Below are 17883 nucleotides of genomic sequence, written 5' to 3'. Positions count from 1 at the left end.
GCAGCTTACCCTGATGGGCTGCATGCAGCCCGCGGGCCACAGGTTTCCTATCACTGATGTACACAGTACCTTTTACTTGTAACCATGTAGGGTATAAAAAGACGGCTTTAGGGGTGTAACTCTGGGAGCACACCTCCTATGTAAGATGAATAGAACAATGCTGCACAAGATAGCTTCCTGGAGACTGGTATCGTACTGAAACTTTTCCCTGTACTAGCCTCTTATTGGCTATTACCAATAAACCTGACTGATATTGGTTATTTGGGCTCTTGAATAGATTTCATAACAAACTAAAGAGTGGCCAAGCAATTAGCGACACAATTTATCAAAAAAAAAAAGGTCAGGCACTCAAAAGTTAGGACATGCCAGAGTTAAGGTTGCACAAGCAACCTTCATTCAGCTCCTGTGTTCAAATGTATTATGACATGGCCTTTAATTACATCCCACACTATTTTCACAACAGGACCCCAACCTCATTTAGTGCCACGGATGGACTTGGTCTGGGGATGAATCAGGGTCATATAGTACAGGAGAATGTTGTGTGTAGGACCTCTCTAGCTTATCTGTTATAGAAGTTGGAAGGTGTATACTGAATGAGTCAGGGGTTGAAGTAAAAGAAAAGATGGTCTAAGGCAGTCTAATGTTGCCTTTGTGAACTGGATCCTAACCCTGACTACACCAGCATTCCTATGAAATGCTGGGCAAGTCACTTAAACCGGACTAGTCATGAGCGGTCACTGTGTTCCTCACTTTCTGGGTGCCCAGCTTGATATCCTGGAGATGGATTGCAGAAGTGCTGAGCACACAGAGCTGCAGATGAAGTCAGTGGGAGCTGTGCTTTGAACATTTAAAATGCTGTGTAACACTAAATACTCTGAAAAGTGAGGTCCTAGTAGTCTTAAATTGGGCACCCAAAATTAATGGATATCATATTTTTGGCCTTAATTTCTTTTCCTCAGCTCTCCATCTGTAAAATAGGGATAATACAACCCCCACACCTAACATGGGTGCTGTAAAATAGATTTACGTTTGGGAAGCACTCAGATACTGCAGTGATGAACGCCATAGAAAACCCCATGAAGAAATGTATTAATTTCATATTCAGAGCAGTTTATTTGAATAGTGTGCAGTAAATAAGGCCTAGTATCAAACACTGATAATGAGAAGACTAAATATTGAATAGCTGCTCGTTAAGTGAGCAACAATCATTTTATGCACTGAATGAGGCAGGGATCCTGTGGAAAAATTATGTGATCATCATAATGCATATGCATATGGGGCCCATTAAGATAGCATGGGCAACCTTAATTCTGGCATTTCCTAACTTTTGAGGGCTTTATCGTGTTTTTTTCCATATGTAATATAAATGGGTAGCTAAGACCCTTGAGCATATCTAACAGCATTTTTACCTATGCTGCATACATAGCATATGCGGTTATTGTAAGTTTATGTGACATGGGTAAGACTCAGTAGACAATGAATCAGTAAACTGTATGTTTAAAGAGGACAGCAGCAAAACAGGAAGGACAGCAACAAAAGTTCAGCAATATTTCATGAGTTTAACAGGACTCTACAAGTACTTAGTGAGGCATGTGCTTAAGTGGAGAGGGCCTGGTTCGATGGATCAGGGCCTTGATCTCTCTGCCTCTTCTTCAGTAAAAGGATAATGCTTAGCCTACCTCTCGTGAGAGCTGTGATGATTAATACATCTTTACAAAGCTCCTTATTAGTACTCTCATTTTAAAATGACACTATTATGGATCTAGACATTTCTTGTCTGAATATCATGACACCTGTATCCATTTTACTTGAAGTACTTCTTTGAGATATGCTATCCCTCTCCCATTTCCTTCCCCACCTTCTGAGCTCAGTCAACTCACAAACCAAGTGACCGTTTTCAGACTGGGGGGGTGAGAACTCAATATTGATGCAAAAATATTAATAAATTATAAAACTTATTTTTATTAAGTTGTTACAAAATTGGTTTGTACATGTACTGAACATTAAGCTATAGCTACTAGAATGTTATAGCCAGGATGCTTGGAAATACAACAAATACATACATTTAGCTAGGCATATTACCAAATGTTAAACCTAATCAAAGAAATTCCAGAGGATTTCTGCTTCTGTCTCTCAAGGACAAGCAAACATCAAGCACACAAACCTCAAACACACTTTTAGGAAGAAACCGAATTGTAAAAAGGAATGTAAGGTGTGTTATAAGACCCACAAATCTAGGTTGTAAAGTGAGCCTATACCAGCTCTCCTCACCCCTCTTTTCAAAGAAAAACCTGCGTTTAAACTCACACAAGGTATTCAAGAAACTGCCTTACTGAAACTGATTTCTTTTGTAAACACACTAAAGTCTCCACTCTTTAAACCTGGAGAACATGTATAGTAGGAAGCGTTTTATAGAAAATACTGAATACTTCCAACTCATCATTCCACTTAAAAGATGAAAGCCTTCCTTGTTTCTTAAGATGGCATAAGCATCTTTTTTCCAGATTACAAATATTTTGTATTTAAATGAAAGTTTTCATACAGTAACTACCTGATATCATTGTTATATGAATAGTACCCCTGGGGGAAATCTGCACCACTGCGCGCGCGCACATTTAATGAGCCCTGCAGATTTCCAATTTTTTGCGCAGAAAAAAAACTTCTGCCAAAATGTTGCTGCAGTTCCGCCTTTTGCCCAGCCGAGGGCAATGTGGTTCAAGAACAGCAGCAGCGCCCAGAAAATAACTTTTGCAGTTCTGCCTTTTGCCCACCAGAGGGTGCTGTGGGGATAGAACAAAGTTGCAGCTACCCGCCAGCGAGGGAAGAGAGAGAGAGAGAGAGCTGCCTTTGCAGCGCTTGTCAGGTCAGGTCAGGTCAGGAGACAGGGGTTGTGGGGTGCTGGGTGTGGTCAGACAGGGGCTCATAAGGGTTAGTGGGGGAGGACAGACTCGGGCAGCAGCTGAATGGGAGTGGAGGCACAGGACCACAGGGGGAGGGAGATGCAGAGACACAGGGGGAGGTGTGGAAGAGCTACATAGGGACAGTGGAGTGACTGGGTGAGGGCACAGAGACACATGGTGATGGGGGCAGATGTGCCTGACTGAATGGGAGAGGCTAGAGGTCAGCCAGGGTCTGCATGGGGGAAGCTCCCTAACAATCTCTCTCCACCCCACGCCCCCCAAAAAAACTTGTTCCATACTTTTCCCACACATACCGAACAGCTCTCCAAGTTCACACCCAGGCTCCTTCCCAGCAATTTACTTCTCTCCGTTACCCTTCCATTACCCTGACTCCCCCAAGACTTTGCACTACTTCTGAAGGGTGTGGGAAATACCATTCTGTATTGTAGTTTAAATAAATTATTACTCAGAGTTCTGTATTAATATGCCTAGTAAGGAATCTATTTGTCAAAAAACATTTTTTGAATCTTTTTTATTGTCTGCATTGTTACAGACATACTTACTGACAGGTATTTTGAAATAAATGACCAAAAGTAATTGAAATTGGTGTGATTATATTGTGTTATTTTGACAAATAAAATATGCAGAATTTTAAAATATTGTGTGCAGAATTTTTAATTTTTTGGCACAGAATTCCACCAGGAGTAGAAGAGTAAGATGTTTTATATAGAAATACAACAAGGTTATTTGATGCTAAATTAATTGCTAATATAAGAAACCATTTAAGTATAGAATGTTTATATTATTAGGGAACTAATTTATAGCAGTGCACAAACAAACCCTTACCTAATGCAAGAAAAGAAAATAATCATTCCAAAACTTGTTAGATAGGGTCAAAACTCAAGTTCAAGATATTCTAAAAGTTATTTAATTTTAAAATCTGTTCTGAGGACTAAAAACTCGTATACAAAGAACAGGAGTGTTTGGACATTTCGAAAATAGAATTTCATTTCCGGGGTAACTCTTAAAAAAAATTGAAATAATCTCTGTGAAAATGGACTGACTGAAAAGACTAAACTAAATTTAAAAAAAAGTTACCTGACTCTTTTCCACCACAAGAAGAACAAAGGCAATTAAAGAAACATTGCATATTCAGGAGCTGAATGTGTCACCTAAGCCATTAATGAAGGCATCAAGACAATCAAAGAGTGACAGCAACCAATCTTGAATTTAAACAAGTCCGAAAGAGGATTTTTCTACTATAATTTTGTAGAAATAGAAAGAGCACTCCAAAGTGCTCCAAACACTCGGAAGTGAGCAGCCCTCACATCCCACCAGTTACCCTACTCAAGCACAGCAGTGTACTCCACAAGGAAGCTGCCACCCACAAATAAGAAAAACAGAGAAGATTCAAGATGTACTCCTGGGGGAATTCTGCGCCACTGCGTATGCTCAGAATTTATGTCCCCCACAGATTTCTTTGCTTCTCCGCAGAAAAATGACTTTCTGTTGGGAAAGCCACAAGAGCAGTCATGCGATCCTCCCCAGCAGTATGTTCCGTGTGCAGCCGGCAGAGAGATAAATCACTGTGGGGCAGGGACCAGGACTGGGGAAGAACCAGCTGCTAGCTCCTACTCTGTGCCGGGCTCACCTACTATTCCCAGCAGGGCTGGGGAGGACAGGGCTTCCTCTTCCCCTGCATGGTGTCTAGGGCCGGGTCAGACCCACCCTCAGATTTCTCCCCCAGCAGCAGGAAGTTCTGCAAACTCCCCCTGCCTGCTTCCTGCGCCCACTGCTCCTCAGCTGCAGGATCCCTGTTACAGGGAGCTGCTCCCCCATCCACCCGGACCCTCCTGCGGAGCCTCAACCCCCCGCACTTAGAAGCCCCCCTGATGAGTCCCACTCTCCTGCACCTGGACCCAGATCCCCACCCCACCAAGTCCCAACCAGCTGTACCTGGATCCCCACCCCACTGAGCCCCACTTCTCCTGGATCTGGACCTCCGCCCACTGAGCCCACCACCCCAGACCCCCCTGCTAAACTCCATCCCCCTCACACCCAGACCCACCTTGATGAGCCCAAACCACCTTCACCAGGACCCCCCTGCAGAGTTCCATTACCATTGCAACCAGAACCCCTTAACAAGCTCCTGTGAATCTAGATTTCTCCCATAACACTGAGCTGCCTGCACCCAGATTGCCACACACAGAACCCTCTCAACCCACACCTGGATCTCTCCAAACTAAGCCCCTCCACATTTGGATCCTGCCTTGCTGAGCCTGCCTGCCCCACACCTAGTGCACCTGGTGCAGAAGGGCAGGACACGGGCAGGGCAGGCCAAGTCCTTGCGCTGCGTCAGGGCTGGGTGCAGCCTCACCACTGAGTGGGTGTCCTGCGGGGTGATGCAGGGTGATTCCCATCTCTGTGCAGCCAGTGGCCTATGCTCCCCAATTCTATGCTGGAGCCTCCACATTTATTTGACAAATAAAATTTGCAGAATTTTAAAGTATTGTGAGAATTTTTAATTTTTTGGCTCAGAATGCCCTCAGGAGTAAAGATGAAACCAACCCAAGGAAAAGCTCCCCTAGAATTCAGTGTGGATTGGTGAGAGGAAGTTAACTAAGAAACTGTCAAAGGATTTAATTTAAAACTCGTATGATGATTTTGTTGGAATACTAAAATGCTGTTGTAACTTAAAATGCTAGCAGTTTCTCACATTAATCAAATGTTTATACCATGTTTCAGAGTAACAGCCGTGTTAGTCTGTATTCGCAAAAAGAAAAGGAGTACTTGTGGCACCTTAGAGACTAACCAATTTATTTGAGCATGAGCTTTCGTGAGCTACAGCTCACTTCATCATATGCATACCGATGAAGTGAGCTGTAGCTCACGAAAGCTCATGCTCAAATAAATTGGTTAGTCTCTAAGGTGCCACAAGTACTCCTTTTCTTTTTGTTTATACCATGTATTCCTGAACAGGAGATGAAACAGGGGATTCAATTAGATTTAGGATCCTTAACATTCATAACTGGCTTGTTTTCAAACAACTCCTTAAATGGCTTATTCTAAGTAACTGATTTAAATACTTTTTTTTATTTCCTAGGATGTAGTTAAGATTGCTTACTTTACCAACTGTAAACAGGCTGGTTATTTATTAATAATCAAAAAGTTTGCAAGCACTGAAATAAAATTCTTTTGCCTATTTAATGATATCACTAATGCATTTAAAATAGTTCTGCGAAACAATATACATGGGTCTTAACTTACCAAGAGAAAAAGCACCCCCCCAGAAGTGGTTCACTCTCAAGGACATAATCTTTGTTAAAAGGTCTCTACAGAGAGACATACCGTAGATATTGTAATGGAAGTAACCAGTTAATCAGTTGTGTTCGGTCATGTGAGTTATTTAACGTTTTCTTTTCCTTTCTTTAATAATAAAAGATCCATGGTTAATAACTGTGATGGCTTGTCTTGGTCTTATGAATGGTATCCACTAAGGTATGTAAAAACTCCTGTGACTTAAACAGTGGGAGCCACACCCTTCTGTTGGCAGTAAGAGAAACAATGCCTACTGTTTCTTACTTCGCTAAACTAAACAATTTTAGTAATTTTAAAAATAAAATTACTTGGCATCCAACAGTTTTTTAAATTTCCCCTCCCTCCCACCAAGACTCTCTCCTCCTGTTGCTTCCATTACATACCTGACATTCATACAGCTTCTTTCTTCCCTTTTTAGCTCCAGCACCGGATTGACAGGCTGTCAAATGACATTTGAGTGTGCTATTTCTAGCAAAACGTTCATGGCAATTTGGACATTCAAATGGTTTTTCACCTGTTAAGACAGATAAGAATTTATGGAGGTATAGGAAAACAAATCAATTCTACTGGAGTTGGTTTTTTGTTGTGTATATAGATTTTAGTAACTTGGTAAATATAATTTAAAGATTTAGATATAATCTTTTAAAGAGGCAGTCACTGGGATTGTTCCAATAGAAACAGCCATTTCATTTAATACATTTTATATAGAAACCAAAAGGGCAGAGAAAACAATGGTTGAGTAGATTAATTTTTCCACAGCTGGGAGCTATGATGATTTTGACATAACTGCTGATTACATTTTAAATGGAATCTTTAGTTTAATGAAAAACTCATTTTTGATAAGAGCTTGGTTACATTCAAGTATTATCTTGATTTGCTGAGAGGAAATACAAGCAATGACTGGAACTAATGACTAGAGCAATGACTAGAGCTCTGCATTACTCACTCATGTCCAGTTTAACATACAGAAATATTAATCATGTACCAAGAACTGTGAAGACTATTTTTTGTTTTAGAGTTACAGGAAGTCAGTATGGATCCTCCTAAAAAATAGTTGAAACCTTCCAGGAAAGAGATATAGCTGCTGTCATGGGCAGTTCACTGAGTGACATCTCTCAACATGCAGCAATAATCAGAAAATAAGACCATAAGATACACTGAGAAGGCAGCAGAGACCATTTGGGGGGCGGAGGGGGAGAAAACAACAAGAGCAACAAATTCCACAATGGGTCATCCTAACCTTCAATGCTACATACAGTTTGGTCAGCTCATTTCCAACCAGATACAGCAGAAAAAAAGTCCAGTGAGAAACAGTGAATAAAAACATGATTAGAGACTTGCACAGCAGGAGAGATTCAAAAGATGGCTGTTTTATTCAGCATGAAAAGGACAAAAAAAATTACAGAAGCTAGGATTGAGGTACAAAAAGAACATCAGTCTCAATGAAAGTAAAAATCAGGAATTCCTATTTGTCTCTCTCATCATACAGAAATGAAATTATATGCATGAAATGAAGTTAAAAAGTGGAACGTTTTAAAATTAAAATAAGAAAGTATTTTCTGAAATTCAAGAGATAATCCTCCCATGACACTTGCTGACAAAGTCTAGTTTTCAATGATTCACTGTCAAACTGGAAGGATGTATCTAGTGGGGTCATGCAGGAGTCTATATCCTAGGAGTGGGACTATTCAGTATTTTCATTCATGAGTTAGATAATGGTGGGGAGAGTATGTTTATAAAATCTACAGATGACACCAAGCTGAGAGGGGTTGCTAGCACTTTGGAGAATGGAATTAGAATTCAAAACGACCCTGACAAATAGAGAATTGGTATGAAATCAACAAAGGGGAGTGCATATTATTGCACTTGGAAGGAAAAATCAAATGCACAAATACAAATTGGGGAATAATTCATTAGCAGCAGTACTGCTAAAAAGGACCTGGGGTTTATGGTGCATACAAACTGAATATGAGCCAACAACGTGATGCAGTTGTGAAGAATATCATCATTCTGGGGTGTATTAATAGGAGAGTCGTACCTAAGACATGGGAAGTAATTGTTCTACTCCACTCAGCACCACTGAGGCCTCAGCTAGAGTAGTGTGTCCAGTTCTGAGCAACACCCTTTAGGAAAGATATGGACAAACTGGAGAGAACCCAGAGGAGAGCAACAAAAATGACAAAAGGTTTAGAAAACCTGACCTATGAGGAAAGGCTAAAATAACTGAGCATGTTTAGACTTGAGAAAAGAAGACTGAGAACCTGATAATAGTCTTCAAATAAGTTGACAGCTGTTCCACAGAGCAGTGTTTCTCAACCTTGTTGATACCAAGCACTGGCTTGTTGCCTTCTTAAACTGTGTCAGGGAAATCTCAGGGACCGGTGCCAGCCCACAGACTGGTCATTGAGAAACACTGATATAGAGGACAGCGATCAATTGTTCTTGTTCTATCTTTAGTGGACCTGGAGAAGTAATGGGATTTATCTGAAGCAAGGGAAATTTAGGATAGATATTAGGAAAAAAATTTCTAACTACAAGGATAGTTAAATTCTGGAATAGACTTCCAAGGAAGGTTGTGGAATCTTTGTCATTGGAAGTTTTTAAGAACAGGTTAGGCGAACACCTATTGAGGAAGGTTTAGGTTTACTTGGTCCTGCCTCAGTGCTGGAGGATGAACTAGAGCAGGGGTGGCCAACCTGTGGCTCCGGAGCCATATGCGGCTCTTCAGAAGTTAATATGTGGTTCCCTGTATAGGCGACAAGAAAAGGAGGACTTGTGGCACCTTAGAGACTAACCAATTCATTTGAGCATAAGCTTTCGTGGGCTACAGCTCACTTCATCGGATGTAGCTCACGAAAGCTCATGCTCAAATAAATGGGTTAGTCTCTAAGGTGCCACAAGTCCTCCTTTTCTTGTTGCGAATACAAACTAACACGGCTGCTACTCTGAAACCTGTACAGGCAACGACGCTGGAGCTACAGGTGCCAACTTTCCAAAGTGCCGGGGGGTTCTCACTGCTCAACCCCTGGCTCTGCCACAGGCCCTGCCCCCACGCCACCCCTTCCCGTCCCCTCCCCTGAGCCTGCAGTGCCCTCGCTCCCCTCCACCCCAGCCTCCTGCATGCCATGAAACAGTTCATCGGGGAGGGATGGGGAGGCGCTGATCGGCGGGGCTGCTGGTGGGTGGGAGGTTCTCGGAGCAGGGGTGGGGGAGCTGATGGGGGGCTACTGATGTATTACTGTGGCTCTTTGGTAATGTACACTGGTAAATTCTGGCTCCTTCTCAGGCTGGCCACCCCCAAACTAGAATGTTTCTCAAATATGGCCACTGCATGTGTCCACCAGCAACTTTTCTTGTGGCCACAGCCTCCTGAGTGATGATTGGGGGGTGGGGGAAAAGCAGTGGCCCCTCCCTCAGGGCTGCCAGCAGGGCTTTGGGCCCTGCCCCCCCGGAGACACAAGCTCTGGAGGAGCAGGCAGATGGCGAGTTCCTCATCTTCCTAGGAGCATCCTTCATCCTTGGGGCTTTGGGCTCTGGCCAGGGGCCTCTGACTCTGCTGCAGGCCCCAGATTCCATCTGTGGGGTTTCAGGTTCCATCCTTCGCCTTGGCAATGGGCTCAAACCCTGGGCTCACCTCCCCTCCCCCATTTTATCTGGCCCCTGCTGTCTTCTCTGTCCCCGGGTTTCAGCCATGTGGTGGCAGGCTCTGTCTCCTGATAGCAGGGCTTCGGGCTCGGCCCCAGCCCTGGGATCCAGTCACAGGGCTTCAGGCTTGGCCCTGGATCTAGTTGCAGGGCTTCGGGATCGGGCCCCAGGATCTGGCCACGGGGCTTCGGGTTCAACCCCAGCCGCATGGCAGCAGGTGCTTGCCAAGGGCTTGCCAAGGGCTCACCCCTCCATTACCCCAGGCACCTGCTGCGTCCCCCATCCTCCCATCCATCCCTCCATTGCCCTGGCCCCCAATGCCTCCCTATCCACCTCCTGATCCAGGGCTTAATTTCTCCCCGGGCTTGCCATGGCTGAGTAAGTCTGCTGTGAAAAAGTTAGATTTGTATGTTTGTTAATATCATTTTTCACAGCAGCGGACTTACTAGCTAGCAAGTCTAAAAATAATAAGCAACCAAAAAAGGCAACAGAAAACAACAAAAAAGACAAAGCACCTTATTTATGTTTCTATTCTGTTTAGATCCAGGAAAGAATAGAGCAGGGGTTCTCAAACTGGGGGTCGGCACCCCTCAGGGGGGTCACGAGGTTATTATATGGGGGGTCGCGAGCTGTCTGCCTCCACCTCAAACCCCGCTTTACCTCCAGCATTTATAATGGTGTTAAATATATATTAAAAAGTGTTTTTAATTTATATGGGGGGGTTGCACTCAGAGGCTAAACTGCACATTGTTGTTATTATTGAGTCTTCAAAAAAACAACCACCATACATAAATAAATTACAATTATTTGGATATGTATAGGAATAACAAATAAATATCCACATAAAGTTAATTAAGTATTTTAGGAAAAAAATTGTCAGCGCAGCCACCAGCAGGAGTTGGTCACCACACTCTGGGGCTGCCAAAAAATTTGTGAGAGAACCCCTGAACTAGATATCCTCACAGGTCCTTGCCAGCCCTCCATTTCTATGATTCTATAATATCTGAAGCAAATTGTTCAGTAAAATTCCAAAGAGGATAAGACATTGACACGTACAACAGCACTTGTAGTTATTCTAGTTAGGACTGAAATTTAAATGGCCGTCAGTCACTCAGCAAAAATTTTCAAAAGTGCTTACGTGACTTAGGCGTGCAAGTCCCAGTGAGTGCCTAACTCACTTTTGAAAATGGGATTGAGAACCACAGTAAAATATAATAATAATCAGAAGGAAAACATTAAGTAAAAATAGTGAAATATTAAAGAGTAAAATGTTAATGAGCATAGAAAATTCAAAGGAACTGTTGGAATCTATTCACCATCAACATACAATCCAAATCCCAGGATCTCTAATATTTAGACAAGAATGGCAGTAGACACAAAGAGTTCGGCACATGAATTTTAGCCCAAATAGTCTCTTATGCAGGGGGATTGGAAACCCCAGAGAAACAAGGAACTGACCCCAACAATCTGCACATTATTCATCCTCAGCCCAAAGAGCTATATGTATTGTAGGGGATGTGTTGGGGGTCAGCGATAACTTATGCCTTGGCCCTGTGCCAAGACTGCACCGGGAGACCTCTGCTCCACTGCAGTTTCCTGGCAGCAAATTGCCATCAATCTTGCAGGTCAACAATTCTGGGCTTTGCGGAAGCAATGTCAGGAGCGTATGTGGGAAAGGAGAGTAAGTCCCAGAGTGGAGACCAAGACCAAAATCAAATCAGGCCAAACCCACACTTTAAACTTCATCGGTAATCCAATCTGAATCCAGGACTCATTTACACGTGTGTCTGGAGCAAACCACTGCTCAATAAGTGGGCAGTCTCATTCTATTATAGCTGGGAAGTTCTTTAACAGTCTTCAGGTATATTCTTATGTACAGCACATTGCAGTAATAATCTCAAGATGACAACATCATGGACAACTGTGGCAAAGTCTGATGCCCCCTCACCCCCCTAAAAAGTTTACAACCTGCTTGTCATGTGAAACTAGAACAGTGCTCTTGCTCATTGCTGCTACCGGGAGCTCCAAGTACAGTCAAGGAGTCAACACGATCCCCAGGGCTGAAAATCTCAGTAACAAAAACAGTGGCCAGACTTCCGTAAATATGACTGTCTGTCATTTCTTTCTATTCCTTCAACCAACACACAAGCATACTTCAGTCGTATCCAGACTGAGCTTGAGCAAATCAGCTCTCATTCAAAGACAGCCGATAGATTTCAGTCAGCACTTGATATTTGTCCATCACCAGGACGAAACTGAACCAAGCAAGTAGCTATACACATTGACTTTTTGTTTAAGATTACAAAATACAAAGGAATGCATCTTTAACCAATAAGTTACTGCATTAATATTTAAATAACGTCTAGATAGTGGAAAGTTATTAGTAAACCCAGTTATTTCGGATTTCTCATAAACATACCCGATACTATTTATAAAGTAGAGTTTCTAGGAATATTAATTGAAGTTTTCACAAAATGTCAGTTTTCCCCACATGCTTTTATGGACAATCTTACCCAGGTTTGACAGAGTACTCCTTGTGAACTATGACTACTATATAGATTCACTACTGAAGTAGAAACAGAAATTGATTATTGTACTTCAATAAGTCTAACTTTTGTTACAGTATCATTAGCCCTCTCCACCAGCTTTCCCTGAATATGATCTATTTCCCCAAAGAGCAGTGGTGGGCAACCTGTGGCCTGTCAGGGTAATCTGCTGGTGGGCCACAGGACAGTGTTTACATTGACCATCCGCAGGCATGGCCACCTGCAGCTCCCTGCTCCCGGCCAATGGGAGATGCGGGAAGCGGTGCGGGCTGCAGGGACGTACTGGCCGCCGCTTCCCACAACTTCCATTGGCCAAGAACGGCGAACCGTGGCCACTGGGAGCTACAGACGGCCGTGCCTGTGGATGGTCAATGTAAACACTGACTCGTGGCATGTCAGCGGATTACCGATTGCCCTGTGTGCGGCCCGTGGGCCGCACGTTGCCCACCACTGCCACAGAGCAAGCAAAATAAGTCAGCTTCCGGTACTTCTCCAGGACCTATTTTTTGCCTTTAATATTTTCACCATGATTAGAAGTTTATAAAGCTTCTCTGAATCTCATTTCCTATTTTTGTGCATTATCTTTCTTTCCTCCCCAATTTTGTGCATTAACTTTTTTGCCCTACCCAATTATTAGCATTAAAAATTATGGAGTGTTTTATATATAAAAATCCTTTAGAAGGCTATTGTACATAGATATAGGATATGAAGAGGCTCGTTTAAAAATTTCTTTTAGTTTTTTCAAATAGTCTAAGTCCTAAAAAAAAAAACAACTCCAAAAAGTTCTTTCAATCTTAGTTAAATAGTCAGATGCACTGAATGTAATATCATTTGTTAATCAAGTGATAAACTGATTTAGAGACGCCCACCAATTTTATTTTGTTAAAAATTCAGAAAGACCCCAATGCTGAGAGACATTGAGCATCCATAATTCCCAGTAAAGGCAGTAAGACTTGTACGTGTTCAGTCCCTCCTTTTGTTAGCTGACCCTAATGTTTTGCCGCAAGATCATGCTTAGGCAAATACAGTGAGTTAATTGCTCTTAGTTACAAGCGCTATATTTTTTCATCCAAATAAATAACTACTGTTCTTATTCTGAGTAATACCAAACTAGCCCGACTATACATACATCTATTGCTTTAATTTAGCTCAGTAAAATTCTATTCCATTGCAATTTATGATGGGCAACTGAAATTTCATTGTTTTCTCTTTATTATCAGAAATCATGATAAAAGAGGAGATGAGTGAGTGGATTCTTTTTCCTGGTCTGGGAAGTTACGATGACAATTTTGGAAGTTAGTACTTCACAGGATTAATCTGAACAAAAACAATTTAGGTTTAGAGACACAGAGCACATTCTAGAAGCTTATGACAAAGACAGCTGATGGCTGGCCTTATAACTTTAGCTAGAAAGGAAAAGCTTTTTCTATTATTAAGTTGTATGCAGTTATTAGTACTAATTGGAAATTTGTTAATTTGTAACAACTGAAGTCAATTTGTCACTTGATTACATATGCATTTATCTTGTCATTGTTAATGCACAACATTATTAGTGTTAAATACTTGGGGAGAAAATTACATCTTCTGCTTCAAATTCAGTTTTTACACTGTGTGCTACACTGTACTCTCCAAATACTAGGCCTGATCCAAAGATGACTGAAATCAATGGGAGTCTTTTCACTGATCTCAATGAACAATAATAGTGGAGTGCTCTATCCAGTTGAGCCCAACGTACATAAAGGTTTTAACTACTTTTACTTTGTTTGCCTCTTTTTTACATTCCAATTTTGCTTTCCTTCTAATAATTATTTCATTAATGTGAAACAATTCAAAAAGATATGGCAGCAATTAATAAATGGGAATTGCCTTCTACATACTTGCAATATAACGGCCTTAAACTAAGCCCTTTTGCTGGAACACCAACCTAGGCGTAACGACATACCAGCTACTTTGGCAATCTGACCAAATATTGTCCTTAAAGCTGTCATGAACATTTTCTAAGAGAGAAACCTATAATAAGTTTATACATAGCTTGGTCATAATGGATGAAATCTACCACACTACACAGGGACCTACACAAGCCCACTGACGTCTCTGCTCAGCAGTGGGTGGAGGCAAAAAGGGTGTAGATGGAGCATGCAGCGGAAGCCCTCTCTATACTGCTTGGACACAGAAGAGGTTTTTCCAAAACCTTTCTACATTAGTTGTGAGTAGACAGGAGCTGGGCCACTGCTCCCGTGGCCAGGAAACTCACATATGGGTGCAAAGAAGTTTTAGTTCAGAACCTAGCATAGTAGCCTTGGAACACCTGTGCTGCTACCCCACATCTACCCACTAACGTGTTACTGGACTACTCACTTAGGTAAAGTGACAAATATGCTTAAGTGTTTGAAGGACCAGGGCCCATGCGAACTGTCACATGTTCTCAGGGCTAATAAAGTATTTGTATGGTGCTTAATACTGCAAATATGGTAAAGTAATAAAAATGTAACTCTTTTTACAGCAGGACCACAGAGAGCATGGTAGAGGCACTTAACGATCTCTGTATAAGGAGGGGAAAAATGAAGCAGTGTAATTTAAAAAGCAAAAGTTACCTCCTGTAATGATCCACTGTAGTCTAAAAGCAACATTCTGATCTCAGGTTTCAGAGTGGTAGCCGTGTTAGTCTGTATCAGCAAAAACCATGAGGAGTCTTTGTGGCACCTTAGAGACTAACAAACATATTTGGGCATAAGCTCTGATGAAGTGGGTTTTAGCCCACGAAAGCTTATGCCCAAATAAATTTGTTAGTCTCTAAGGTGCCACAAGGACTCCTCGTTGTTTATTCTGATCTCAGTCATATAGGGGTTTTTTAAAATCAGTGTAACTCCACTGGGTTAAGTAATCACATACTAAGTATCAAAAGAGTTAATTTTTTACTGTATGTTGCCTATATTTGCATAACTTGCTTACCCAAACTACTATATTAATAGGCATTTGTTTAAGAATTTTCTGCTGGTTTATGATAGAGTGTGGTAGGTTTGCTTAGTGGACTTATTTTTTTCAGATGAATTTTCTACTGAATATCACTTTGTTTGACGAACTGGAAGTTAATTTGGTTCCACAAGTTTATTCCTGAATTGGATACTTGTTTTTCAGATGAGTGTCACTCTTTGTATGTTGTTTTTTTGAAACAAATACAATATACTAAATTTAAAAACACATTTATTTCTTTAGTAGGCTTTTTTTCAGTAGGTGGCTAAGTGAAATTCGTGAGTCAGTATTTTAAGTAAGTTGCATTCATTAAGATCTACATTCACTGCTATGTAAATAAATTGTTCACATTTTGTCATAGTGGAAGCCCAGCATTTCTAGCTTTCTTCAGTCTCACAATTCTATACAGCAGTTGTTCCCAAACTTGTTCCACTGCTTGTGCAGAGAAAGCCCCTGGCGGGCCAGGCCGGTTTGTTTACCTGCCGTGTCTGCAGGTTCGGCCAAAGGCAGCTCCCAGTGGCTGCGGTTCGCTGTTCCAGGCCAATGGGAGCCGCTGGAAGCAGTGCGGGACGAAGGACGTACTGGCTGTCGCTTCTAGCGGCTCCCATTGGCCTGGAGCAGCGAACCACAGCCACTGGGAGCCACAATCGGCCGAACCTGCGGTTGCGGCAAGTAAACAAACCGGCCCGGCCCGCCAGGGGCTTTCCCTGCACAAGTGCCGGAACAAGTTTGGGAACCACTACTATACAGCTTTAGAAAAATATTTGCAACAAATCTTGCACACTCTCCCCTCTTATTTCCCCCAGTCCCACAAAACAGGCAAACACAAAACCAAAGGAACAGATGTATACTTGAAATACAGAAACGTTACCTGTGTGTTTCCGAAGGTGCTCTTTAAAATGTCCAAAGTGGTCAAACTGTTTATCACAGTACTGGCATACGTGTATTTTTTTGCCAGGTCTTTGCTTCTTGCTGGCTCCACCTTCATCAAGGTGGTAACAGGTGAGGTGCTGTTTCAAGGCACTCTCTCGAAGGTACCTTTTATTGCATATGTCACATTTGTAACTCTCAGTGGAGTGTGTTTTCATGTGTTCCTTAAAATGGTAAAACAATTTAAACGAACGGTTACATTTCTCACAGTGGAATAAATTGTTCATGTGTGACAGCTGAAGTTCCACAATTTCAATACCTTCTACCTGTTTGCATGTAGGATCAGTTGCATTGTCACCTTCTTCTTGGATCTCGCATTTTCTTTCCCCCTGACGGTACTTGCTGGTGATATCTGCCAAAAGAGCCAAAGCAGACTCGTCTGACGTATCCGTAGTCTGTATATACTTTATGGACTGTTCTGCAGAAGCTACTTCTTCCAGGGTTTCAATGCTATCATCTTCCACTTCAATTGTCCCTTCAGCAATCTCCACCTCAATTTCAACAGGCTCTGATTCTGCAGATGGCAATGTTTCTGTGATGACATTGGAGGTTTCGGCTATCTTCCTCTTTTTGGTTTTATTTTTACCTTGTGTTTTATTTGATTCTAGTGGTGCCGAATTTTCTTTGTTCCTGTAAAGTGTGTGTAATAGAACATTGTAAGGATCCAAAACCACCTACATAATAATTTCTGCAATATACTGAATTTACACATGAGATCATTCAAAATAGGTAATAAATCAGTAATAAAGTGTTTGAAGAGAATGCATGTTCTGAAATACCATGCAGATGGTTACATTGTAGATTCAGGAATGCATCAATCCTTAATCCATACTCTTTACTGCTGAACCATCAGGGCTAATGGAGTGTGGCCTGGGATGGAGAATCTGGACCGCCGCCCCTATTTTATAACTAAGTGAGATGACCAAAGTTTTGTTTTAGATTTTAAATATTCCACCCACTCTGGACTGATCTAATACCTATCTGCAAGAACAATGAATGGACAGGCCCATCAAAAACCAACCAGCCTCACTGGTTAGACAGAAATTCAGAGACCTTGGAAAATGCTGCACTTGAGGCTTCAGTGGAGAGAAACTCCAATGGGGGAAATGGAAAAAAGGTGACCACCTCACATGATATGGCAATGAATCAACCCCAGGACCACATATGTGAAAAAGAGGTGAGGAGAGGGAACTCACTGTCTGTCTGTCTTTGGAGACAACGTGGGGTTGAGTCTCTGACAGAGTGTCAGAGTGACAGAGTGTTTAACTGTCTTAAACATAAAAGATTGTCCATCTCCTCTGTAACTGAGCTGAGAATGCCTTATCTAGTTTAGGTTATATGAAGTGTAAATCTAGAGATATTGAGCAAACACTGTAATTCCACTTTTCTCTCTATTTTAATAAGTCATCTTTTAACGAGAACTACTGTTGTGCGCGTATTTCATGCATTCTGTCCCAAAGGAGAAGAAAACACTGCAACTGGTAAGATGTTTGTGAAAACTACACCCCGCTCAGTCCGGGGCCATGAGTAAAGGTGTTGGATCCCAGGAACATCAGGCTGCTGTAGACGAA

At 42.0% G+C, this 17883-nt stretch overlaps 1 protein-coding gene across 4 annotated transcripts in view; it reads right to left on the bottom strand.

Moving 5' to 3' along the window:
* The window catches only part of ZNF131 (zinc finger protein 131), a 40786-nt gene that overhangs the window by 4019 nt on the left and 18884 nt on the right, over positions 1-17883 (bottom strand). For 3 of the 4 annotated variants that reach the window (XM_073343866.2, XM_073343864.2, XM_073343868.2), the window contains 2 exons: positions 16254-16942; positions 6602-6732 (listed from right to left, as the gene is read on the bottom strand). In XM_073343866.2, the coding sequence (XP_073199967.1) occupies positions 6602-6732; positions 16254-16942 (820 nt within the window). The remainder of the gene's footprint in view (positions 1-6601; positions 6733-16253; positions 16943-17883) is intronic. The other variant, XM_073343867.2, reaches the window with a different exon arrangement.

This window comes from Lepidochelys kempii, chromosome 5 (assembly GCF_965140285.1).
Source record: "Lepidochelys kempii isolate rLepKem1 chromosome 5, rLepKem1.hap1, whole genome shotgun sequence".
Classification (NCBI taxonomy): Eukaryota; Metazoa; Chordata; order Testudines; family Cheloniidae; genus Lepidochelys; species Lepidochelys kempii.
This window is presented reverse-complemented; position numbering and strand designations above follow the sequence as displayed.